Source organism: Lissotriton helveticus, chromosome 7, assembly GCF_964261635.1.
Source record: "Lissotriton helveticus chromosome 7, aLisHel1.1, whole genome shotgun sequence".
NCBI lineage: Eukaryota > Metazoa > Chordata > Amphibia > Caudata > Salamandridae > Lissotriton > Lissotriton helveticus.
In genome coordinates, this window is record NC_136068.1 from 1,933,258,529 (window position 1) to 1,933,284,315 (window position 25,787).

Sequence of the window (25,787 nt, forward strand, 5' to 3'; positions counted from 1 at the left end):
ACAGGCTGAAAAGAGAGCATAAACAACCAGGATCATCAGGCTGTCACTGTACGAAGGGATGCAGCTCACCTGACTTCGGGTCGGCGCGGCTTTCCCGGACGTCTGCATCAAGATTTGAAATGGAAGCTAACACTGGTTCCTCTTTTTTCCTCAAGCAATATCAATATTGACAAAAGAAAATCATTTACAACAAATTAGCAACTGTTAGTTTGATATTGGGTAGACATTATCCAAAATAAATAATGATAGCAGCTCTTTCCACCTGCGGCGACACCACATTAGTTTGCAAACTACTTGGTTGTTGTTGGACTTGACCTTTCCCCTGAAATTTTGCACTTTTGCCCCCCTAATTTAGAATGTCTCCCCCATGGGAATAAACCAGTATAGGTCATGTGTGGTCTGAGACACCTTGTTAAATTGTAATGTCATGTAATGGTGTGAGCACTTGTAAATTTCCCCCATTTTAGAATGCACCTGACTGAAATGTTCTGTGTTTAAAATGGATGCCATGGCCATGGGTTTTGCCACTGGACTGCAATAGGTCAGCGGTCTAGATAATATTACACAGCCACCCCTAGCTTTTGGAGGGAAAGCCTGGCACCCAGGGTGCTCAACCCCTCCCCTTGAGCCAGTTTAGGCCAGCTTTGCCAACATTCTAGAAGGTTCTGGCACTGTCTGGGAGGAGGGTTTAAGTAAGGGGGATGTGCCACCAGAGAGAGAGTCAGAGCTGGGGCAAGAAAGAGAGGGGACCTGCTGCGAGGAGCTACCGCCACATGGGCCTGTGAGCTGGGCCCTGCACCCCTAAACCCCCCCTCTGCTGTCCCCCTGACAAAGGAGGGTGCCTACCCAGGTCGCTGACGCGGTTTGGACCTAGAACCACGCCAGCGCTGCGTGGAAGAAGCACCCAGGAGGTGAGGAGTGGGACTGTCTACCCCCTCTAGTGAAGCTGTGGCCCCTTTGGAAGTGCTGGGTCATGAGGAGCTGCCGGGGAGGATTGTGCCCCCGAGGGACTGTGGAGTGCCCCTATGACTGTTGTGGCTGAAGTGCTGTGAGGCCCAGAAGCACTGCGAAGCCCCGAGCACCACAATTTGCGAGGTGCCAACCTGCCACCCGAAGCGCTGTGCCTGGAAGCGCTGGAGCGCCGTGTGGCCTGAGGGAACTGTGAGGGGAATCGAGCCGGAGGAGCCTACCCTCGTTTTGGTGCGCTGGCCGCCACATAAATAATTAATTAAAAGGGAGCCTACCCCTTGTGCCGCCGATCTCACCGCCGCGATGCCGCCTTGGAGGGACCCCCCACTGCTGTGGGCATCGTCGTGGCGGCCCCCGGTGCCAGGAGAGGGCCACCGGAGTTAGGTGAGGGCCGCGCTAGGCCCTGACGCCGTCAGGACTCGCATCACGTGACGGGGGCGCCCGACCGCGTCACGGCCCGCCAACGCCGCGCACGGATAGGCCCGTGCAGCCGTGCCCAGAAAGGCCGCGCAGGGATTGGCTGCCGGCCGGGCAGCCAGAGAAGGAAGAGCCGACCCGAAGCCCTGGGTCCCCGTGAGGGAGGGGGACCCGGGTGAAGCGTCGCTGCAGGGCCCCCATGGTGAAGAGGGAGCCCCGATTGTGCCTGTGAACCTGCCCGCCGGTGAGTGCCCCAGCAGGGAAAGGCTGCGGAAGCTGCTGCAAAGCCCCGGGTTCCCGTGAGGCCGAGGGAACCTGGGCGAAGCCGACAGCGGTGTTGCGGGGCTCCCGTGGTGGAGAGGGAGCCCCGACTGGCCACGAGAAGCGCCGCCGCTGTGAGGAGAGAGCGGAGGGCGGGAGCCTACCCCGCCTCCCCCTGTGAGAAGTGCCCCGAGTGTTGCGGCCAGAGCCCGGAGAGGAGGGGGGGCCTCGAGGCACATTGCCGGTGCCTGCCCCCCTCCGCCTCGAAGCTGAAGAGAGCCCCGCTCCGCCCACCACGACAGAGCAAGAGGAAGGGGGTGTCGAGGCAGTGTCGGTGCCTGCCCCTAGGACATCAGGAGCCCGGTGAGTGGGGCCACAGACTGGGTGGAGAGGGTAACGGGGCACAGGGTCGGTGCTCGCCCCCTCCCCTTCTCTTGGGGTGACTGTTGCGAGGGCCCCGTTGGCCCTAATAATCCAGTTGAGACGCCCTGGACTGGGCAAGAGCCTGAAGAAAGCCCCTTAAAACTGGGCGGAAGGAGGAGCAACCCCCAGCTGGGGTGGGAGTCTTTACATAGTGTGTTTACAGGGTAGTCATGTTACGGTGCATATTGGCCTGGTGGTTTACTGTAACGCCCATTCCTGTTTAGCAAAAAGGTTAACTCGGATTAATGAAATATTCCACCTAGGCAATGTTTAGTCTTAACGGATGACATGTTTCTCAACGGGTGAAAGGTGGGCGCTTGATTGATAAGGGTTATGAACTGCTCAAGGAAATGTTCTATTCTTGCCTACTCAGATGTTGCCTGATTTTCCAGGAAGTGTTTACTCCGGTATAAGGAAATGTTTGATTGGTTGTGACCAGTTACTACTGTTACTGATGCCAATGTATACTGATGCTTTGCACCGGTGGGTGATCTTATGCTGATTCCAGGCCGTGATACCCATGAGGATTGTGGGTCCCCTGCGGATGTTATTTACCTGCCTAAGTGAGCCTAATGTACGCACTGGTGAGGTGCGCAATGTGTTGGATGCCCAGGGTATTGCTCAGGAATAATGCTCCAGTGTTGATATGCTCATGGTTAAATGCCTAATGTCACACCGTAATGTGTATGCCTAAGGTTTAATTGCATACCAGGTGCCTGCTACCCTGATGAGATGGTCATCTCCCTGGCCTAAGGTGATGAGACCGATATCTAATGTTGATGCCCTCATGCTTTCATGCAGGTCCCGGGCTGAGTAGTCATCCAGTACCGGTTGATTCCAGATATGCTGTTGAGGCCCTATGTTCAAGGAGTTTGTGCCTAAAGTTGGATGCCCACATATGCAGGCATTACAAGTCCTGCCTAGTGTTTTATTCCCACAGGTTGAGGGTGGAGTAAAACCTTGATGTGCCCTTTTACTGCAGGTGTCCTGCCCCTGTGCTGGCCTGACGTGTCACTCCAGGCCCCTAGTTACATCCCATGTTAATGAGCAAGCCTGCTGCTTAATTACAGGTGCTCCTGTCTGTTGGGATTTGCTGTGATGCCATGAAGCTTTTCCTTTACAGGGGTCGGGTTGGAGTTATAGTGCACGGTGTATACTTCTGCTAATATTGTATTTTGTAATTACAGCCTCCCACTGAAGATTAGTGCCTGAGTTGGCCCCACCATATAGGCCCCAGGTTCAATGTTAATTTAATCACATTCTTTTCCTTTCAGCCATGGACTTACGGACTCAGCCCTTACTTCCCATGTAAATAATCCCCCCTGATACACTTGGCTCTGGTGCCAGTTGGCGCCGTGTGTGATTCCACTTTTTATGCATTTTTGTGTTGTAGGTTGGAGATATACTAAACTATTTACTAATTTTCCAACTCAAGCTGGTGTCCTGCCTCTTTTGTGGTGTGCCTGGTGTGTCGTCTGTGGGTACTGCGTGAGTGCTTCACATGTCCTCCGAAGTTTGGCCTGCCCGCTTGGTTCCGTGCTACCCCCCTGGAGATTTGGTAACCCCATTTCTTACAGTTGTCAACTGCTGTGACTTTTCGAGGACCAAAAGTGCTCTCCACCACCTACCTAGAGTCTCCATAGTGAAGCAGCTTCTGCTGCTGCCTAGGCCCTGCCTACCTCCCCCTCCATCACTGGACATGCTTACTGGAAGTCGGCACTAGAGAGTTGGATTCTGAAACACAATCTCCACACTCTTACCCAGGTCGCCAAAGGCCAAAGGGACCCAGAGGAGAGTCACATACTGTGGAGATGCTTTACAGTGCCTTCTGCGCAGACCTGAGGGAGTGAGTGGAGAGGCAGGTGCTGGCGTGCGCTATCTGCCATCATCCTTCTATGACTGCTTGTATCTCACAGCCCTTAGAGTGTAGGGACTGGCTTTGGCTTTGCGTATTACTATCTGGGTGCAGGCTTTATTCTCTCAACTAACCAAAAACGCAAGTGCAAAGTTTGCTCTGGGTACAGGGCCCGGCCGTTGGACCGGTCCTGCCTCCCTTCACCCAGGGCCAATGAGCTCAATATTCGGATACTCTCAGCATACTCTGACGCAAAGGCTGGACTTCAGCCAGACCATTCATTGGGGTTTCAGTAACGGTAGTTTTGAAATGCAGATATGCAGGTCTGCTGTCCTTTGCAGGCCTCAATCTCTGCATTTATAGCCATTCACAAAGGGACTCCTCCTTCACAAATATTACTAAGTTAGGATGTCTGTGAAGCTTTGAGAATGGCCTCCTAGTACATTCAGAGAGGGGGTGGGGGAACTCTTTAGGTCACAGTGCAGAAGTTGTACAAAGAAGATAATCTTGTGCGAGAAATGACCAACCATGCACAGAACACTATATATGATTTTTTGAGAAAGCAAAGATTTTTTTAGGTTTATCTTTTCTTCTATTTACAGACCTGGTTATTCTGTTGTTTATAGGATCAACATGAAATTAAAATAAAGTTTCTATTTCACTGCAGTCGTTTGTATTTGAGGAAATAATGCAGACGTGATCAGATACAGCTAAACAATCTTTTCAATCTCTAAACAGAGCCACATGTGGTCACCAACTGTGATGTAAAAACACATTTCTGAGTCCGACCCCATTCATATCAGCTATTCCTTGAACTGGTGCATATGGATTAACCCTTCTTGAAAAAAATACTTCTAGAGTAGAACTTTCTTCATAGCAAAATAATGACAGATGATTTCCATAGGGATGTTTGAGGTTTGTGGTAGTTAAACAGTATTGGCAGTGTGCACAACTGCTCTCATCATATTGTAGTTTTCGGGATGGACACAGAGGGGGATTTGTAAGGTATTTTGGATCGGGATGGGAAGGGCATACGTTAAGTCTCACCTGCACTGGGGCAGTCACTCTGTGGCCATCTGTCTGCATCCCGAGGATTCTTTCGATGTCGATTTACATCTCTTTTTATGTGAAATACGTCATCATGAGCAGTGATCTCATTACCTGTTGGATAAAGACAAAAGCCCATCATTTCACTCATTAAAGGGTTCTCCTCTGTATGTACCCACATACCCTATGGGTGCTGATTTTCTATTTATTATGAATTACTCCTCTCCGGTTTAGTATAAACATACTCAAGTGATTTGATGTTATGGAAAAGAATCGGTTACCTCTCTGCAGTCAAACAAGAGCACAAGATACCGATTAAATGTAGAATGTTTCTTCTACCTCAGTACCTCACTCTCCTAACAGTGAAGGTGAGCTTTTTCAACCAGTGGACAAGACCCAAAAGAGAACCATTGTTCAAAGTGGGGAAAAAGATGTAAAATAACGAAGAAATTGAACACAGCAAAACAGAGTAAACGCAAACATTGTTACCAGCAAGAGAGTTTGTCTCTCTGTCCCTACAAAATACTACAAAATAGTTAATAGAGGAAGGCTCAAGAAAAATGCACTTAAAGATATTTACTTTGCTTGTTCAAATGCTCTGGATCGTGAGAATAAATGTGTCTATTTTCAGAAGGCCCAACAAAAGTATAGGCGTTTCTAACTGATTAGTGCAGGGGTATAGAATGGCCTTCACATTTCTGAACAGCTAGATATTACACAGAAGCTAGAATCTGCCCCTTAAATTGCATAATGCTCAATTAATTTTGTATTTTAGGTTTTATTTCATTGATTTACGTATTATGTATTATCTGTGGGTGTGAGTTGGTTGAGCAGACCATATGTTATAAGGCTTACACCCAAGCTTCCTTCTTTCCTAAGACTGCTGATACAATCTTCCCTAGCTCTACGCACAAAGCACTTTATGATCTGATTTTCAAAGTGTTGCTAAATTGCTGACACTTGTTGCTGCATCATGCACTGGTGGATTTTAGATTGTTTAAATGTTTAAATTAAATTATGTCTTTATTCTCAAATTTTGGAATGTAATTGTTACTTGATGCTGTCATATGTTCAAATGAAATTTTTTAAACCAAATAGTGATTTAAGGATTGATTGGGTACTGCTATAATTGGTATGTAATGTAAAGCAGATGATACCCCTCTGTACCAGTATACCCTACTGGGCCTTCGAGTGCCCTCTGTTTATAGTGACTGATGAATCGTTTGTAAGATAAACACTCAATAATTCTCCCTGATTGACACCTTGCTCAAGATCACGGGGACCATGATATTTAATAGGATACAAGAGTGAGCTCGAGCCTATAATATACTTCACGCCGGCTAGTATAGGTTTATAGAACAGCTAAGCGTGGTGGAGCGGTGCCTAAACCTGTACCTAGTCGTGGGGAAATAGACTATCGCCAGGCACTGCCCACTCGTTCTTGCTTTCATGGACCTTCCCACTGCTTTCCACAGTGTGAACCAGAGAAAGACGTGGAAGGGATTGTTTGATCTGGTCGAGGAAAATTGGCTATGTAGGCGTCTCTTGCATTACTGACCACCAATTTGCCCTTCATTTCCGACAGCAAGTTGCATTTGGCTTATATGGAGGATACCATGAAGTTGGCTCCTATTCTATTATGGCATATGGTTTGGTCAAACCCAGAGGCAACACTAAATAGGGCTATTTTTAAGGAATGCCTATTGCAAGAAAATGGAGCAGATATTCTGTGAATCGCCTATGTCAATTCATCCCTAAAGAATCTTGGTCGCCCGGAGCTATTCCACTCACCAGCTCTCTTTCAGAAAGAGCATAACAAGATAGATAAATCTCTTTTCCTGAAGCAGAGACGAGTTTTAAGAGAGCACATTGAACTCTGTAAAATTACAGCGTGGTATTATTTTAATTTTAATACGGAGGGCATGGAGTCTTATATAGCCTGGGCAATGGGAAGGCGGGAAAGGTCACCACTATTTTGTTTAAGAGCAGGAACAGGAACGGTTCAGCTCCTGCTCAGGTTCCCCTTGGGGTTTAGCCACGAATCCACCTTGGGTGTTTCCCCGTGTGATGGCTCTTCTGAGCAAACCCTGTTCCATTCTTTGTTCTTTTGTTAATTTTACGTACATTTTACTAAACATTTTCTTACTACCACTTTTAAATAAAATGTGGAGTGGTTCAGTGGAGGGTGGCCTTTCGTTACTTGCAATTGCAGCAACTACACTGTGTGTTATTGGGTAGCCGCCTTCCTGAAATCTGCAGTCTATTCCAAGAAAAGTATGCTCTATTGGATGTCTGTACTCTTGCCTTGTTTTTAACCACTTGGCTGCTATGGCTTTTCCCCTCCGGTGCTGAGAAGCTTTGAAGCCCATTGTTCATGACGAGCTCACCTTGTCATGAGCAGAGCTCCAGTGTGCCTCATGACGAGCTGAGCTCGTCATGAGCATGGAAGAGGTTAATATACCTTGTGTTTGTTTTATATATTTTCATGTATTATATTGGATGATTTGTACTTGATGTATTTGTCGACTTGCTATGCATTTTGTAACACTTTTATACGAATAAAGGACTTTTTGATTGGTTGATACTCAATTAATCAAACTAGATAGAAGAAGGGAGGAAATGTAAAATTCTGATAGATTTTGCTTGGCCCTTTTAAGAACAGGTAAAGAAATTATGTCTACCTTTTGGTGAGTGCTGATGGAAGCGGATGAGCAAGAGTCAGGAGGACCAGGCCACCTTTGCTAACGTTTTTGAGAAAAGTTTGACATTTGCTCATTGGACGCTGATCTCTGGTGCAGTAAGTCTAGGGTTTTGTGACAAAATCTATTTTAAAAGACTGAAGTTCTATTAAGGAAGGGATTCTTGAGCCTGTTTATTTATATATTACTGAGGCAAAGCAATGCAGAGGATGGCGTACCTTTGGCATGGCTTCATTTAGGACAAATTAGGTTTCTAGTAGAGCCTACCACTGTTGAGGAGATAAAGGATGCAATACGCACAATTCATTGGAGGCAAACCTCTGGCACTGATGGCCTACCAAGTGTATTCTATAAAGAATTTGCAGAGCAAATAGTACCACATCTGCATAGTATGTACAATGAGTCATATGACAAGCAGATGCTACCTCCCTCTCTCTCTCAGTGAAGCCCTCATCACATCATAGAGTTACTCGAGCCGGACAAGCCACCTGAGAGAAGTGAATCCTAAAGGCTTTTATCCCTAATTAACGCAGATGCCAAAACATTATGTTAAATAATGTACACCAGGATTAAGCCACTGCTCACCAATCTGGTCTTTCAAGACTAGTCAAGCCTTATACCCACCTGTTTTTACTGCGTAAAATCATACAATATATGTACGTTGTTCGCGGTGCTCCATCAACTGGACCCCTCTGTCCGTGCGGTGGCGGTCCTATTGGGTGCCCCCCAAGGAATTGATTATATCCAATGGACCTATATGTTTATGGTTCTCCAATGTATGGGGATCACGCAAGCCTTCTAACGGTGGATCTATTTGCTGTATACAGCCACAGTGGCAAGAGTGAGAATCAATGGCATCAAATCTGACACATTCCAAATACATAGGGACACGCTTCAGGGGTGCCCTTTATCACTGATATTCTTTGTATTGGCATTGGACCCTCTGGCGAGTGTGATTAGACAGCGACATGCAGAGGTTGTGCTGCATTTTCGCAAGCACCCGCTGGCCATATCACTGTCCAGGGGCAATATGTTGCTTTATGTTCGAGACCCGGCTATACACCTGGCACCGGTCATCCGTGAATATGTCAGATACAAGTGGTACTTGGGGCTAAGCATTAACTGGTCAAAATGTAATATTTTCCCCATAAGTTTGGATACCGAGCCGCAATCTTTGGACTTTCCTTTAGAGTGGTGTATGGAACATATCAAACATCTGGGTATTTGGGTGCACAGGGATCCAAAACTAGTTAATAGATATAATTATGCTAGAGCAGCTTTGAAACTTGAGGAACGGGTGGACCGATGGTCTAGACTGTCCCTATCTCTGGCGGACAGGGTGGAGATCGTGAAAATGACAATATTACCCAAGTTCCTCTACCTGTTTATCAATATTTCTGTAGTCCTGACACAGGCTTTCTTTAGAACCCTCAGATCTTCTATGATCACAAGCCTGGGCAGGCAAGCAACCTAGAATTACCTGGGATACACTCACACTTTTGTATAACTGGGGTGAATTTGTCGCGCCAGACTTGTACCTATATTACTAATGCGCACAGGTCCAGTTTGCCCCATATTGGTATTGTCCACCGAAATACACACCTAATGTGGCAATAGAAAATGACGCTGCATACCCCACACCACTCATGGCCATATTACCATATGCCTGTGCAGATGTAGCTCATACAGAAATCAACATGGTACACTGCACCACAAAAGCACGGAAAGCGCTTATATGGGCATAAGCGGAGCCTATATATGAAGAAAGAGAGAGAGAGATGGGCATGTGTGTGTGTGTGCGCATACATGTGTATGTGAGTGAACAAAGTAATAACCGTACAACGACAGAGAATGCAAATTTTCCCTTATTTTGTTTTAAGTTCTCTGGTACAATTTTCTAATCTGTGATGAGAACAGAGACATTGGAGAACTGTATAGAACAGACAATTAAATAAGAGGCTGAAACCTACTTGAAGAACTTTGAATGCCATGTATTCTCTCCGACTCTTGGGAAGCTGCAGGACACAGGTTCGGCTTTTCTTTAGCTCTTAATGTAAAGACAGTGGTGGTAATAAGTGGACCTGTAAACAAAAGAAAACATAAAATAATATTTTTCTACAGATCCTTATACAATGATCGAAGAGCATTGTGTCCTTTCACAATCTTGCACATGTTGAATGACAAACATTCATTTTACCAGAGAACGTTTAATAGGTGATGTAGGAAGGTGGATATCTGACTATATGGCTACCCCAACTTTTTGTCTAGTGTTTAGCTGTTTTTTTACTCAGTTGGCCTGGGACCCTGCTATTCAGGGCCCCAGGCTACCTGCTCTCCCTGTAAAATGGACTCCATGTACTTTAGGTACATACCTGATTGGGTATTGGGTCACCTTTGGGTCTGGGTCTCCTACTTCCTAACCTTTGGTTCTGTAGTGTAGCCCCAGTGATTCCCTAGGCCTATTCACTATTCCTGAAGTGGTTCTTATACCACTTACTTAGTATATGGTTTGTGAGGCCCCTAGGGCAGTGGAGTATGATTTAGAAAAGGCGGCAACCCCAGATCAGACAGGTGTTGGAAGGGGGGCCATCCCTCAACAGAGGATTCCCAGGATGACAATCCAAGGGGTTCTGATGATGAAGAGGATGATGATCAGGCCCAAGTTGGAGAACTAAACCAGGTCAACCTAGGACTACTTGGGGCTGGAAAGGAGAGAATCCAATCCAGGCCCCCAAGTAGGCCTAACACTGAGCACAGAAGGGGGAGGTCACTTTCCAGTGACTCCCACCACTCTGGTGACTCAGTAGGGTCAGATACCTCAGCAATGAGGACAATGACTTCCCATCAGAGAAGAGAGCAAGAGGCTAGAATGAGGGAAGTCAAGCTTAGGATGAAGAGGCAAGAAATTGCCCTTGCCAAAGAGACCCTGGCTCTTGCTAGAGATGGTGGGAGCAACATCCCTAGAGATAGGGAAAGGTCATATGACCATAGGAACCTAAGTAAGATTGTCCCTCCCTACAAAAGTGGGGATGACATCCACAAATGGATAACTGATTTGGAAAGGGCCTGTAAAGTACAACAGGTACCCCAGAGTCAGTGGGCAGCTATACTATGGCTCTCCTTTTCAGATAAAAGCAGAGATAAGCTCCTCACAGTTAGTGATAAAGATGCTGATAACTACACTGTCCTGAAGAGCGCTCTAATGGATGGGTTTGGCTTAACCACTGAGCAGTATAGGTTGCTGTTCAGAGACACCCAGAAGACACAGACTCAGGACTGGACTGATTTTGTAGATTGTGCTACTAAGGCTCTGGAGGGCTGGTTACTGGGCAACAAAATACATGACTATACAGGATTGTATAATTTGATTATGAGGGAGCAGATCCTTAATAATTGTCAAAACCAGCTTCTACACCAGCACCTGGTGGACTCTGATCTGACCTCTCCCCAAGAATTGGGCAAAAAGGGTGATAGATGGGTCAGAACCAGGATTAGGCCTAAAAATCAGGGTGGTGACCAGAAGAAATATTCTACCAAGCCTCAAGAGAAAGGTGGGGATAAATCCTAGGACAAATCCGCTACAGGGCCCCAAAACTCCTCTGAGGGGGTGGGTCCCAAACTCCTTCCTCTAATATTAAGAAACCTTATTGTCATATATGTAAGCAACCTGGCCATTGGAAAACTGACAGCGGTTGCCCAAAAGCCAACAATAAGGAAAATATTACTCCAAGTAATACTCCAAAACCTCCTGTTACTACTAGTAGTAATCCTCCAGGTGGTGGGAGTGCCCCCAAAACTGTGGCTGGGTATACTTGGGGAACTCAGGTGGACTCTGGCCTAACCAGGTCCCCTACTACAGAAACTCTAGTCTGTGAGAATGGCATGGGGTTTGCCAACTTCACTGCATGTCCCAATACCTTGGGCAAGTACAGACAGGAGCCCCTCATCAATGGTCAGAAAGCTGAGGCCTATAGGGACACAGGGGCTAGCATCACTATGGTGACTGAGAGACTAGTCCCCACAAAACAGCTTTTACCTGGGTTCACATACCAGGTGACCAATATTGATGGAGTGCAGAAAGATCATCCCGTGGCAGTAGTAAATCTCAGCTGGGGAGGTGTCACTGGCCCAAAGAGAGTGGCAGTGTCTACAAATGTGCCTTTAGATTGCTTACTGGGCAATGATCTAGAGATCTCAGCCTGGGCTGAGGTAGAACAAGAAACCCATTCCAAAATGGTAGGCCTTCCTGAAAAGGTTGGTAGGGATGTGATGGTCACAGCCCAAATTCAAACAGATTTTTATGTTGTGAAGCCTTAAACTATGGATCACTCCACTCAGACAGAGAGTATTGGGGAGGAATAAAAGTCTCCCTCCCACCAGACATTAGGTGGGGTCAGTCTCCTCCGGGAACTGACCCTACCCCTTGTAAAGGAACTGCCCCAGAGGTAGTCAGGCCTGGCCTGGCAGAACCCCTGATGTCAGTGGACCCTTCCAAGGTGGGGCCCAGTCTGGAGCAGGTAATATGCCCCTCTCTACCCAGCCTCAGTCAGCCCAGTGCTGCAGAGGTCAGGGAGGCCAGTGGACCCCAAAGGGCCCCCTGTCCAGAGGAAGCCCCCATCAGCAGATTAGGGGCACCCAGTCTAGCAGCCCTAGCCAGGTGAAAATTCCTAAAACTTCTGAGGAATCTCCTTTACCCTTAGGTAGGAACCTCCCCCAGATGGACTCTGTTGGGCACAGGCAAACCTGGGAACTAGTAGCCCCAAACCTGACCTGTCCCTCCAAGGGTCCAACAAAAGGGACCCAACCTCCAGCTGTAGGCAGCCAGAGGTTGACCCTGAGAGCACAGTGCAACTCAGTCATGGAAAGAAAGGCATACATGGTGGATAGTGATTGGAGGAAGCTGAGCCCTACATTAGTGGAGCCTCACTTCAGTACTCCATCTCAGCACCAGCCTTTTACTTTGCGAAAACAGGTAGAGATTCCCTATGGCGGAGACCCTCGGATACCCTTAGGGTGAGGGACTGCTTAGTGGACCATGAGACAGGGGGTAACCATGCTAGTGCAGGTACTTCCTTATATGGTCACTTATGCAATATAGGCTTACCTGGTCAAGGATAACCATATCTCCTTTCTTTTGGGGGGGGGGGGGGGGTAGTGTAGGAAGGTGGATATCTGACTATATGGCTACCCCAACCTTTTGCCTAGTGTTTAGCTGGTTTTTGACTATTCGGGGCCCCAGGCTACCTGCTCTCCCTGTAAAATGGACTCCATATACTTTAGGTACATACCTGATTGGGTACAGGGCCACCTTTGTGAGCCCCTGTATAGTGTACCATAGGTACCCAGGGCATGGGTGCATCCAAGGCCTACCAGGGGCTGCAGCATGTATTATGCCACCCCTGGCTGGCCATCCAAACTGACACCACAGGCTGATCACTCAGCCTGGGTAAGGTGGTGTAATCACCCCTTACTTAGATATAGTATATCTAACTTATATATAGACACATAGTAACCTATAAGTCACTCCTATGGCAGGCCTTAACAATCCTGGAGGCAGAGTGCTTGGTTTTATGTGAGAGGGGGCCCTAGCATGCGCTCAGCCCCTCTGCCGCTTTCAGAACCATGTCCTTATAGCTGTTCTATGATATAGCCATACCATATACTCTTAAGTGCATTATAATCCTCGCGGTTAATGCTAACTTTGGTTTGGCTTTATCAAAATACTTTATCAAATACTACCCCCCGCCAATTCTGGCGGCGGGGGTAGCATTCCACCCTTCTAGAGGGAGAAGACATGTTGGTTACTGCTTTAACCGGTTAAAGTTAAACAAAGCCTCAGCATCACAAAATGGATGCTGCTGCCTCAGACACGAGTCTGGCCTGCTGCTGGACGAAACTCCGGAAGGGGAGGCCTGGACAAAAGGTTTCCTGCCTTGGGAGGGGCTAGCACCTCCCCAGACAGGCTTTTAGTGTATTGGGACAGGGAGGACTGCAAAACGGACACTGCCTGGGGCACACAAGGTGCTCCATGCATAGCCCAGTTCAAACCAGTTGCTGGGGCACTCTAGCCCCGCTCTGGTGCGAAACTGGACAAATAGAAAGGGGTGTAACCACCCCTTTTTCAGGGTCCACCCATAGGAGGGACCTAGCAGGTAATCCAGCCCTTTAGATTAGTATAAAGATAGGAGCTGTGCCAAGAAACATTTGATTATCCCGGACTGAAACTCTGAAACGAAACTCTTGGACCTTCGACTTTCTACATCGACTAGAAGACAGAAGACATCTCCCTTGTGGTCAAGGAGTGACCACCCTGTTCAAACAGGCACCACCAGGTTTGTCGACGCTCCCGACGGAACCCGAAGACTCAGCTACTCAGGACTGGACTCCCAAACTTCTAGGACTCCGACCCACATCCACAGCAAAGCTGCGACCCGTGGCGGACACGAGAGACGTGGGATCAGTCTCCCTGGACATCCTGCAAATTGCTAACTGCATCAACGCCTGAGGTAACTCGCAGTTGTGCATTAAGGCACGTGAAGCCCCAGACCCGAGCACCATTTGCACCAAAGCTCAGCCCTCCACACCCCACGAGTGCCGCGTGGGGCCCGCTCCTGCATTTCAGCTCGACGTGTCTTCCCGGTTGCTAGCCCGTTGGCTAGTGAGCCCCCTGAAGGCGAACCTTTGAAATCATCTTGCTTTCCTAGTTGCTCAGGCTTGCTCCAGCTTCCCTGCAAAGGAGAAGCTCCTCAGTCCTTGCTGGTCTGACATGAAGCCAATCTTCACTTCCTGCGTGGGTTGCGGTTGCCAAGGCTTGTTGGGTCCAATCCGGATACCGACACCGCAGTCAACTAGATCCTTCGTGGGACAGCTCGAATCCAGCTCCTGGTTGTCGTCGATGCCTCCTGGTCCTCGTGGCTGCAGAGACAAGCTTCACCTCTTCAACTGTTTATATCGCAACATCACCTGGTTCCATCCTTGTTCCTTCCTGGTCACTGGCTAGTGACCCAGACTCTGTCCCCTCTGCTTTCAGGTTCTTCAGTTCCTCGATTCACCCTTGAATCCACCCGGACACACTTCCTTCGGCTGCCTGCAGCACTTCTTTTGCAGGTCTCCATTGAAAGCATCGACGAAACCAGACACGAAAAGACACCTATGCACCCGGCTTCCCTGGGTGAGATAACTCGAGTACTCCGGTGCTCCCGTGGGTATTGACTCTTCAAGTGTCCTAGTTAAAAGGGGTTTTACCGTAGTCCACCTAGTAGTAGTAGTAGTTCCACAGGGCTCTATTCTGAGCCCTACATTATTCAATCTTTACATGGAACCCCTTGCCAAACTGGTGGAGTCATATGGTGTGGCAATAGTCTCCTATGCAGATGATACACAACTGGTGATCAATTTGTCCCGTGATCCAGTTGTGGATGCTGAGAATTTCTCGGCTTGCCTTGTGGCACTTGATGGATGGATGAAACAGAACTGTCTCCGCCTTAATGGTAACAAGACGGAAGTTCTTGTTGTTGGTCCATGTCCTTCCATCTGGACCTCTGCCTGGTGGCCCACTGAACTGGGCTCTGTCCCGGTCCCAGTAGACACAGTTAAGAATCTTGGCTTTCTTCTGGACTCCAACCTAGCCTATACCAATCATGTGGGTAAGGTTGCGGGAAAATGCTACGGACTCCTGAAGGTCCTAAGGAAAATCCTGGACCTATTGCCCCCGAGCTCCAGAAAAACTATGGTACACGCCTTGGTCACCTCCCAGTTGGATTATGGGAACTCCCTCCTATGTGGACTTAGTAAAAAGGGCCTAACACAGCTCCAACGCGTCCAGAACGCAGCTGCGAGGCTGGTCCTTAACCTCCCTAGGAGAGCCTCGGGTAAACATGCATTGCACTCCCTTCATTGGCTCCCAATGAAGGAAAGAATCAAATTTAAAACTATGTGCATCACCCACCGTATAGCTTACAAAAAAGCACCTCCATATCTTCAGGACTTGCTCCCAGTCTATCGTCCTGCACGTCTGTTGAGGTCAATGGGTAGCATGCAATTAGTGGTGCCTCGGATACATAGAGCAAGAATGGGAGGACGCTCATTCAGACACCATGCCAGCAACGACTGGAATAATCTACCCATCGAACTGAGGATGGAGCCGTCTGAAACCAGGTTCAGACAGAGGCTGAAAACCCATCTTTTCCCTACGTTAAATTCAGTATAGTTCACTCGTGTCCCTGTGTTCACCCTCTGCGAGCCAAGCTGAAGAGATGTAGGTAGGGTCGTCAGCGCGGGGACGCACTGTTCTCTGTGCAACCAAGCGCTTAACAAATGCCATAAACTAAACTAAACTAAGTGTCCTTAATCAGTAACTTTGTGACTTCTTCGTTCTCCATTGTAAGTCAATGGTAGCTTGCGACTGTGATCCCACACTGCACGCGTCTCCCGTGGGTCTCCTACTTCCAATCTCTTGGTTGTTCTGTAGTGTAGCCCCAGCGAGGCCCTAGGCCTATTCACTATTCCTGAAGTGCTTCTTATACCACTTACTTAGTATATGGTTCATGAGGCCCCTGGGGCAGAATTGTATGTGTGCAACCTATAGTATGCTTAATGAGTAACTTGTAACGTATCTCGAACTCTGACCTCATAAAGAGTGCAGAGGGGTAGTGTTAGTAATAAATACATATATATTTGATATATACCTTGTGTGGTGTCCTTTCATTTGGTATTCAAGGGATTATATATGGTAAAATTGCTGGCTTCACATGCTCTCTGAAGTTTTAGCCTAAGACTGCTGGTCCATGCTACCACTAGGATAGCTTTCTATAAGGTTGACTTTACAACCACCATAAATAAGGGTCGTTAAGACTGGTGCAAGGTGCCCACTAGAATAGTGGACATCACATATCAGGCCAACTTCTCACAGTAGAGGCATCAGGTGGGAGTGAGGCCTTGTACTGGCAGTAGTCTCTTTCGCCCTGACCCCGAATCCACATCTGAGTCATATAACAGACCAGCAGCTTCACAGATTTCACCAAGCTGCTGAGTTGGTGGTGGCAAAAGAAACTCATGGCTTCTGTGTTGGCATGTGGAGAATCTGAGATTAAACCACACATTTTAATACATCAAGAAAATAAAATGAATGAAATGCATACCAAAGAATATGATGGCTTACAAACTACTTGTACGAGTTAAACGGGCAACAAGCTTCGCTTGAGGCAAGTGATAAATTTTGGAAGGGAGCTGGGAAGGAGGCAAAGAAGCACAAAATAAAGTCTAGGGGGTCTGGATCCAACTTTAAGTCCATAAGAGTATAAATGTTGTAAAACTTCAAGCACGTGCCCAGAAGCCAGCAAGGATGGCTGCTTGCCTCTTCTGTGCCCTCTTGTGATATGGCCTGGGTGCACTGTATGTTTAGGAACCCACTTCTCTGAGCAGAATCGGTCGATCCCGGTTGTGCCTTGAATGGCTTGCTGTACCTTCTGATGCTATGGCAGGCCATACGGACAGGCGAAGACTTGGTGAGAATGTGTTGAGGGACCCCAGGGATGGCACAGGGGAGAGATCCTCCAGTTATGTAGCAGCTGCAGTGGTCAGGTACTGCCTCTTAGCAAGCCTGAAGATGGGGACCTCTCCAGGGGACGACAAAGTTAAAAACTTGGCAGCCACTCCTAACTAACATTCCTGATTCGGCCTGGCTCTGCACTGAAAATGCCTACCCTCCTCCCAGTAAGTTGTATGATAAGGTGGCCACTGAGCACTTGCCTTTGCCTAAGGAATATAGATTTCCAGAGAGAGTTGGAAGAGTGGAAGTTGCTTTCAACCCTCTATCCTACTCCACGTACCATAAGGAACGGTCACTAATAAGTGCTCCGTTCACCAGACGCGACTGCTTTCTACTTTCCAGTAGAGTAACTATGTCTAAACATATGTCTAAATCAGTAGCGTTAGTAGCGGCTGGCTTTCCCTTTCTTGTAGCTCCCATTTTTTTGTATTCCCCAAATGAGTATTGCTGACCGCTCTGTTGCACCTCCTTCTCCACCTGAAAATTAATTACCAAATCAATATTACTGTGAGAATCAATGTGATAAGATCTTACCGCTCTTAAAGATTACACGGAGACAGAAAAACAAAGTTAAAAATCCTGCAAAACTTATTCAGGCATTTATTAAACTGTGAAATCTCTTGGCAATCAACAACAGTGATACGTTACCTAGGGAGATCAGGGCTTGGTGAATTTGCTGCATGACATTCCCATAAAGTTCCTTCTGCCATTCCTGTAAAAGCTTCCACTCCTTTTCAGAGAAATAGGCAGAAGCGTCTTGGATGGTAACCTGTGCAGAGAAAAGATCACATGGCTTACTTGGCAACCACATGTACTTGGAGGATGCATTTGAAACAGACTTGCCCTTCCTTATTTTTGCCCACCCAATGTTGCCTGTTTTCCTTAACTTGAGGTTAGATCAGCGAGCAGAGAATAGTCCTAGTCAAGGTGACAAGGCGTGGGGGTTCAGAGATAGTGTGAAGGCTTCAAAACAGAAGCAGACATCAGATGCAATAAAACAGAAGGAATTTCTCAGTCTAATTCTATAAAATAGCAGACCCTTTGAGAAAACTTGGTACCTTTCTTTTTTTGCAAATTTTAAACAGTACAGTCACAAAAGGCTAAAGCACGCGTATATAACATTACCCTAAAATATCACACTCGTGTATGTATATGCAATACATTGAAAACATTGACAATATAGCATGTTGATAAGGAGTAAATGTTGGAGGATCCTACTCCTCCCGCAAATGGCTTTGAACCAGAGGATCATCTCAGCCTTGCCTGTGTGGACACGGCAGCAGTGCATATGCATTTATGCCTTAAGAGGGATTCAAATGTCCTTGAGTCTGGAGGTCAGCGTGCAATTATAACTGTTCATTGCAGTAAATTAGATCAGATAGCCACTGTTTGAATTTGGGAGCCCAGCCCCTCCCCCACTGGCATGCACCTGCCTCTTGGCCAGCAGGAGGGCAAATGTGAGGAATTTCCAATGTGGAGTCTCAATGGTCTTTATCCACCCTAGAACATCAATGACTGCCTCCACCTGTATCTGGCACTCCGCCATCGCAGACAAAGCCGAAAGGACCTTTATCAATATCGCTGAACCCCTTGGCACTGCCAAGCCAAATGCAGAAACCCAGCCTCCGGTGCACCACACCTGGCACAGTTTGAGTCTTCCCTAAGCTAGCGTGGCTGTTAGCCAGAAACCGGTCCCAGGATGCTAGTTTCCGGTCCAGTGAAGACATGGCTTGGCAGTTCGGGCTGGACTGTTCCCATGAGGCACAGGTTCAAGACTAATTTGCACATGGGTGGGTCTGAACTGGGGTGGCGAAGTGAGCTTAAGAACGATGATGGATTCAACCCAGATCTGTGACTGGGGGTGAGTGTCTGAAAAGATTCAGCGCTCCGTCCATCATCTCCTTGTGTTTGTCTTCCCTAAGGGCAAGTTTATACAATGCGACCAGAGTGTAATAGGCGAACCTTTTAGCTACACAGTACCTCTTTGAAGTCACTGACCAGATAATACTGAGTATGTTTTTAAAGATGATTATGGATGATATTGCTTCATTTGTTGGCATCAGGAAAAACGTAATGTTTAGAATTTTTGTTTTACTTCATTACTAATTTTGTGTTAGGTTACATTAGTGCACTTTGGGGCAGTTTATTTTCGAGTTTATTTTCGGGTTTATTTTCGGGTGGGTAGTCACAACATAATGGGCGGAGAGCGATGTAACCTAGCAGTAATAAATCTCAGGTGCATAAAGTTAAAGCGGCGAATGAGGAGAAGAATGATAAGGCCACAGGATGGTGGAGTGCTTTGAGAAGCATGGCTGTAGACTGTGCTAATGAGCAAAGTGTATTCCCCTTTGATGTGGATTGGACATATCAATCGTTTTTTAAAGAAGAAGTTGTTTGTCTGCAAGAACCGTGTAAGTTTTGTGCCTGCTTGATCAATGTTTATACTCCACAGTTCAGTTTGCGTTGTAATAATGCTTTTTAAACACAGTGTAGTAGGGAACGGTTCAAGGTTTCAATTTTAATTTTTTGGGGGGTAACAGCAGTGGATGTTTATTGAATTAGTGTGTCATGTTGAAATGATTATTATTTTTCTCATTTTGGGGGTTGGGTGAGGTAATATTTGTTGCACTGAATTGAGTTAGAGGGCTGGTATTTAAGGGGGAGAAATTCTATTTTAGAGTGACTATTATAATGGGATTTTTAAACTTTCATGTTACAGTGACCCATGAAGAAGAGAGTAATTCTCGAAATGCATTGGGTTTAATATAAATAAAGATGTAAAGATGCATTGTGTCACCAAAATGCAACACCAAGGAATTCTTTGTTATGGACCACCATGGTTGGAAACAGCATATTGACAATAAAATCTTTGAAACATGAATGTCAGCAAACTCAGCTTATGTGAACTAGAAAAAAGGTTCAAGATTGTTGGATGAACTGCAAAAAGAGTTATTTAAAAGAAATTATGACGTAGATCGAATTTTGCATTCTCCCCCTTGAATGTGAATATATCTTCCCTAACATATGTCATTACCCTCTCTTCTTACTCTTGTCAAGATTCCTATGACATACTCTAGTCCTCTTAATTAATGCCATATACTTGGTTTATTGCGCCTGATGTACAAAGCATTTTTGAGGCTGCAAATGGCCCAATTCACAGAATTACATCACTGACCAAGCCCTCACCCAGCTTAAAAAAGTTAACATCTTCACCTCAGCAGCAGGAAGCCTGTGGGTGCCAGTGCTCTTTATAAATGTATTGTAACATAACACGTCATAGCTGCCAGGTTTTCAGATTGCGTACGCGTGACATTTCTATTGACCTATGAGGGACATTCTGGTGTCAAATGAGTGCCACTTTGAGTGATATTTTCTCTCAAGTAATCTAATAACTGACCAATTTCTCAGTGTCTCATTGTGAGTTTTCTAATACTGCATCCGGACGTATCACACCACAATGAACATACACTTAAAGCAAGCGAGGCCTCACCTCTGCAGATCTGTGGGTGTCGGTGCACTTTACAAATGTACTGTAACATACCACGACACAAAATATATAATGCCTTCAAGAATGTACCCTCTCACTGCCAAACTCACCTCTGCAGGATCCGTGGCTGTCAGTGCACTTTGTAAATGTATTGTAGCATAACATATATAATGCCTTCGAGAATTTACCCTATCACAGCCTGGCCTCACCACTGCAGGATCCATGGGTATCAGGGCACTTTATACATGCACTGTAACATAACACAACACAACATAACATAACATAATGCCTTGAAGAATGTACCCCCACACAGCCTTACCTCACCCCTGCATGATCCCTGGGTGTCAGGGCACTTTATGCATGCTTTGTAACACAACATATATAATGTTCACAAGTATGCACCCTCTTACAGCCTGGCCTCACCCCTGCAGGGTGCCTGGGTATCAGTGCATGATATGCATGCATTGTAACACAACTCAACATGATACGTAATGTTCTCAGGGGTGTCTTCTCACCTCTGCAGGATCTCTGGGTGTCAGTGCACTTCATGCTTTGTAACACAACCCAACATGAAACATAATGTCAATGGTGCACCCACACACAGCCTTCCCTCGCCCCTGCAGGCTCCCTGTGTGTTAGTGCACGTTATACATGCATTGTAGCATAACACAACATACATAATGTTCACACTGATGCCCCCTCTCACAGCCAGGCCTCACCCCTGCAGGACCCGTGAGTGTCAGGGCACTGCATGCATGCATTGTAACACAAAATGACCCATACTGCCCTCAGTGATGCCCCTCCCGCAGCCAGGCATCACCTCTGCAGGATCCCTGTGTATCAGTGCATGCTATGCATGGATCCCTGGGTGTCAGTGCCCTTTATGCACGCACTGTAACACACCACCACATGACACATACTGTGCCCTCAGGGATGCCCCTCCCGCCCCCAGGCCTCGCCCTGCAGGATCTCTGGGTGTCAGTGCATGCTATGCATGGATCCCTGGGTGTCAGTGCCCTTTATGCATGCACTGTAACACACCACCACATGACACATACTGTGCCCTCAGGGATGCCCCTCCCGCCCCCAGGCCTCGCCCTGCAGGATCTCTGGGTGTCAGTGCATGCTATGCATGGATCCCTGGGTGTCAGTGCCCTTTATGCATGCACTGTAACACACCACCACATGACACATACTGTGCCCTCAGGGATGCCCCTCCCGCCCCCAGGCCTCGCCCTGCAGGATCTCTGGGTGTCAGTGCATGCTATGCATGGATCCCTGGGTGTCAGTGCCCTTCATGCATGCAATGTAACACACCACCACATGACACATACTGTGCCCTCAGGGATGCCCCTCCCGCCCCCAGGCCTCGCCCTGCAGGATCTCTGGGTGTCAGTGCATGCTATGCATGGATCCCTGGGTGTCAGTGCCCTTCATGCATGCAATGTAACACACCACCACATGACACATACTGTGCCCTCAGGGATGCCCCTCCCGCCCCCAGGCCTCGCCCTGCAGGATCCCTGGGTGTCAGTGCCCTGTATGCATGGATCCCTGGGTGTCAGTGCCCTGTATGCATGGATCCCTGGGTGTCAGTGCCCTGTATGCATGGATCCCTGGGTGTCAGTGCCCTTCATGCATGCACTGTAACACACCACCACGTGACACATACTGTGCCCTCAGGGCGGCCCCTCGCGCAGCCAGGCCTCACCTCCGCCGGATCCTGCCAGGACATCTCTCTCGGGTGCTCCTCGGGTGCAGCCGCCGGTGGATCCAGAGCTGGCGCTGCTAGAGGACTCCGGTGTCAACAAACCCTGCTTCCGGGTGCAGCCTCTGCGCATGCGCGTGTCAGGCTACGCCGACAAACTGCGCATGCTCAGCGCACGGACACGTCACAAGCTCTCTGAGACCACGCCCACACGGAAATCCCTGCTGCCTGGAGAGGCCTAAAATAGGGTAAAATGAGGGGAGCTGCGGGGAACGAAGACGTCACATGTGTGCCGGTCGTGTACCGTGAGAGCTCCTCGCCTCACGGCATGCAAGCGCTACGCTAAGGTGCAAATACACGGTTCTCGCTCAGTAAAGGTCGTAACGTTAACACCGCAGTGTCTCTCCATTGAGCATGCGCTCTAGGAGCCGTAATTCTGAGAGCATGCGCACTAGTTGCTATGAGCAGACGCCTAATGTCCATACCTTGCTGTGAGCATGCGCACTGTTGTTCACGCCTTGCTTTGAGCATGCGCACTAGTGTCCATCTATTGATTTTATGAGCTCACTTTATATAAAACTGCACACACAAACATGGTGCTTACCAATCTGCACTTTTCGTGTCTCACCCCTCGTGACTCCAGGGGGCGTTGTTTATCGAATGAAATATATTGTAAGTGAAGTGTCATTAATTCAGTGTAAGAGTGCTCATGTCTCACTTGGTATTCATTGTATTTTGACTTGTAATAAAAGGGATTTCATGTGAAAAATAATTAACAAATTCAAAACCCAATTAAAATTAGTTCATCCCCTATTGACATTAACTTGAGTAATGCCATTGGGAAATCAATCCTACCTCAACCAAGTAATCAACATGAGACTCATAAGTGAATTAAATTAATCTTTAATTACACCTTGGATGATGACATCTCTGACAAAAACATTTATTTTATTTTATTCTATTTAATTTAATGCATTTTTATAAAGCACAGACTTTACCCGAAGGTGTCAGAGCACTGTACAATAGAACCAGTTACGTTACATGAGAGAACTGTTGTAGGAATAGAACAAACAAAAATAGCAGGTCATGGAGTCGAAGCAACGCAGGCAAAAGACACACGATCTCAAGCACAGCATGAACAGACTGTACAAGCAAAAGTAAGAATAAATATGACAAACTTTACAATGACTAAAGAACTTCCTGGCGAACAATAGCAGACCATAGAATCAAAACAACGATTATCTTTTCATACGAGAGAGTTGTGCTGGATTGGACTCTTGACGCCAGTGGAGCTCGCTATTGCCTCTCTTCCTAAGCGCCATCGCTACGACTGAGCATTACTCCTAGCCGGACCCGCTTCGCGGGTCCCGCGGCGCTTTGCTTTGCTTTGGTGTGCACTGTGAGGGGAGCAGGTCTCGCTGAATCCTAGTGACGACTTCTGCACAGCAGGGCTGCGAGCGCGGCAGCAGCAGGACTACAGGATCCAAGAGTCTCTGCTGCTGACCTCACCACAAACACCTGGTTCCGCTCTCCCTGTTGGCCACACCCCCTTAATCCTCCCCGCTATACAAAAGTAGAACATCATCACCGCTGCGCAGTAGCGCGCGGGAGGGCGCCGGGAGAAGCCCTGGAGAAGGGCGGGACCGACTGTGACCGATTGAGGCTGGGCTGGGCCATTCCCCTTTAGCCTCGTTGTTTCAGGACTGATAGAGTGTTTAATGTTTACTGCTAATTAGCGGATTATATTGTGTTTCCTTCTTTCTTATTTTGTTTCTATTTTATTATTTATAAGGTGGTATCGCATATTTTCCCTCTAGACAAGATGACTACTAAGAAATTGAGATCTGGAAGAGTTTTAGTTGGTAGAGCTTGTTCCAAAACCAAATCTAACCCCTTGCGAAACAGAGATGGGTCAGCTTTACAATTAAAAAGTACATGTCAACTATACTCTTTATGGGATAAGGGTAAAGATAAAGTAGATCGGGAGGGGGCCCTCACTGAAAATATTAATATCAACAGTAAAGAACAGGTGAGAGACCCCCATGTTACTAAAAATGATAGTACCTTATTAGGTATCATTGCCCTGCCCCATTTAGAAGATATATTTTATAAGAACCAAGAGGAAGACCCCGTCCATCTTCCCGAAACCCAAGACAAAGCTGTAAACGTTGCAGATCGAGGTAACACCTCTGTTTTCCCTGTTATGGCTGTAGTACATAATCTTCCACCTCCTCTAAAGGCAGATCAAAAAATCCATCCTGGTACCTCTTTCTCTCTGCATATTCCCCCAGAGGACTATACCCTTCCCGATATAAACTTTGAGTCCCAGAAAGGATTAATTAAAGCACAGAACTCTATTATTTCACAGGATATTGTAGCTACTCCTAGGTTACATCTCTTTAGCAGTACCCCTTCAAAAAACTCTGAGTTTTCTACCCCTGAAATGAATTTATTTCCTAGCCCCACTCATATTCAAAATAAAGATCCCCTAAACTTTTATACACGAGAAGATAATGTAATATCTAACTCCTTATCCTCTTTAGAGCGGCTTATTTCATCTATTTTACAGCTTTTGGAAAAATTAGTTAATGGGTCAGATAACGTATTTGATACAGTAACCCTGATTTTAAAGGCACTGTTGAGTCACAATACAGGATTGAAAGGTGTCATCCATCCAAAAATAATTACTCCATCCAAAAATCTAAGTAAGGAAGGAAATAAGGAAGTAAACGTAAAAACAGCCCTTGAGGTATCTTTACCATCTGATCCCCTGGTTAAAGCTAACACTCATACTGCAGTTTCTTCTGAACCTTCCGTATATAGGAATAAGAACCCAATTAACGGTAATTGTGTAGCTCTTATTAGCCAGGAGATCGAGGCCTTATCATCTACGGAGGATAACTTGACTAATACTTTACCCCCTATTTTCCCCATTTTCATTCCCCAAACAAATAAAGAAACATTAAACCTCCCTGTTTTACCGGATAAAGTTTCTCCGTCAAAGGAGAAAAAACCTGAAATAACAGTATCTAAAAAACAACGATGCAAAAAAAAGAAATCCAAACCGTAGATTTTATAAAAAAAAGGCAAAGGAAAATTACTTTTGAATGTGAACAAGAGCCTTCTTTGGATAATTCCAATCCTGTGGATTTGGACTCTAATTCGTTACATGAGCAAGCGGGAACGCCAAAGTTGATCCCCTCAGAGATACAACAAGAATTTCTATCTCATATAAACCAACAGTACCTTGATGAGCAGATCAATTTGGTGAATGATCAATATTTAATTCCAATTATAGATCCCAAACCAAAATTAATTCTTAACCCTCAGGCTACTCCATTCTCAGATGTAGTTGCAACTGAATATGTATC

At 46.8% G+C, this 25,787-nt stretch overlaps 1 protein-coding gene across 3 annotated transcripts in view; it reads right to left on the bottom strand.

The window, feature by feature from the left end:
- LOC144770936 (uncharacterized) overlaps window positions 1–22,558 on the bottom strand; it is a 41,687-nt gene extending 19,129 nt beyond the window's left edge. The window contains exons 1-5 of one of the 3 annotated variants that reach the window (XM_078655770.1): window positions 22,420–22,558; window positions 17,870–17,990; window positions 9,642–9,752; window positions 4,973–5,086; window positions 70–141 (exon numbers count right to left, since the gene is read on the bottom strand). In XM_078655770.1, the coding sequence (XP_078511896.1) occupies window positions 70–141; window positions 4,973–5,086; window positions 9,642–9,752; window positions 17,870–17,990; window positions 22,420–22,443 (442 nt within the window). In that variant the 5' untranslated portion in view covers window positions 22,444–22,558. The remainder of the gene's footprint in view (window positions 1–69; window positions 142–4,972; window positions 5,087–9,641; window positions 9,753–17,869; window positions 17,991–22,419) is intronic. The other 2 variants (XM_078655771.1, XM_078655772.1) reach the window with 2 other exon arrangements.
- Between the last annotated feature and the right edge of the window lie 3,229 nt (window positions 22,559–25,787).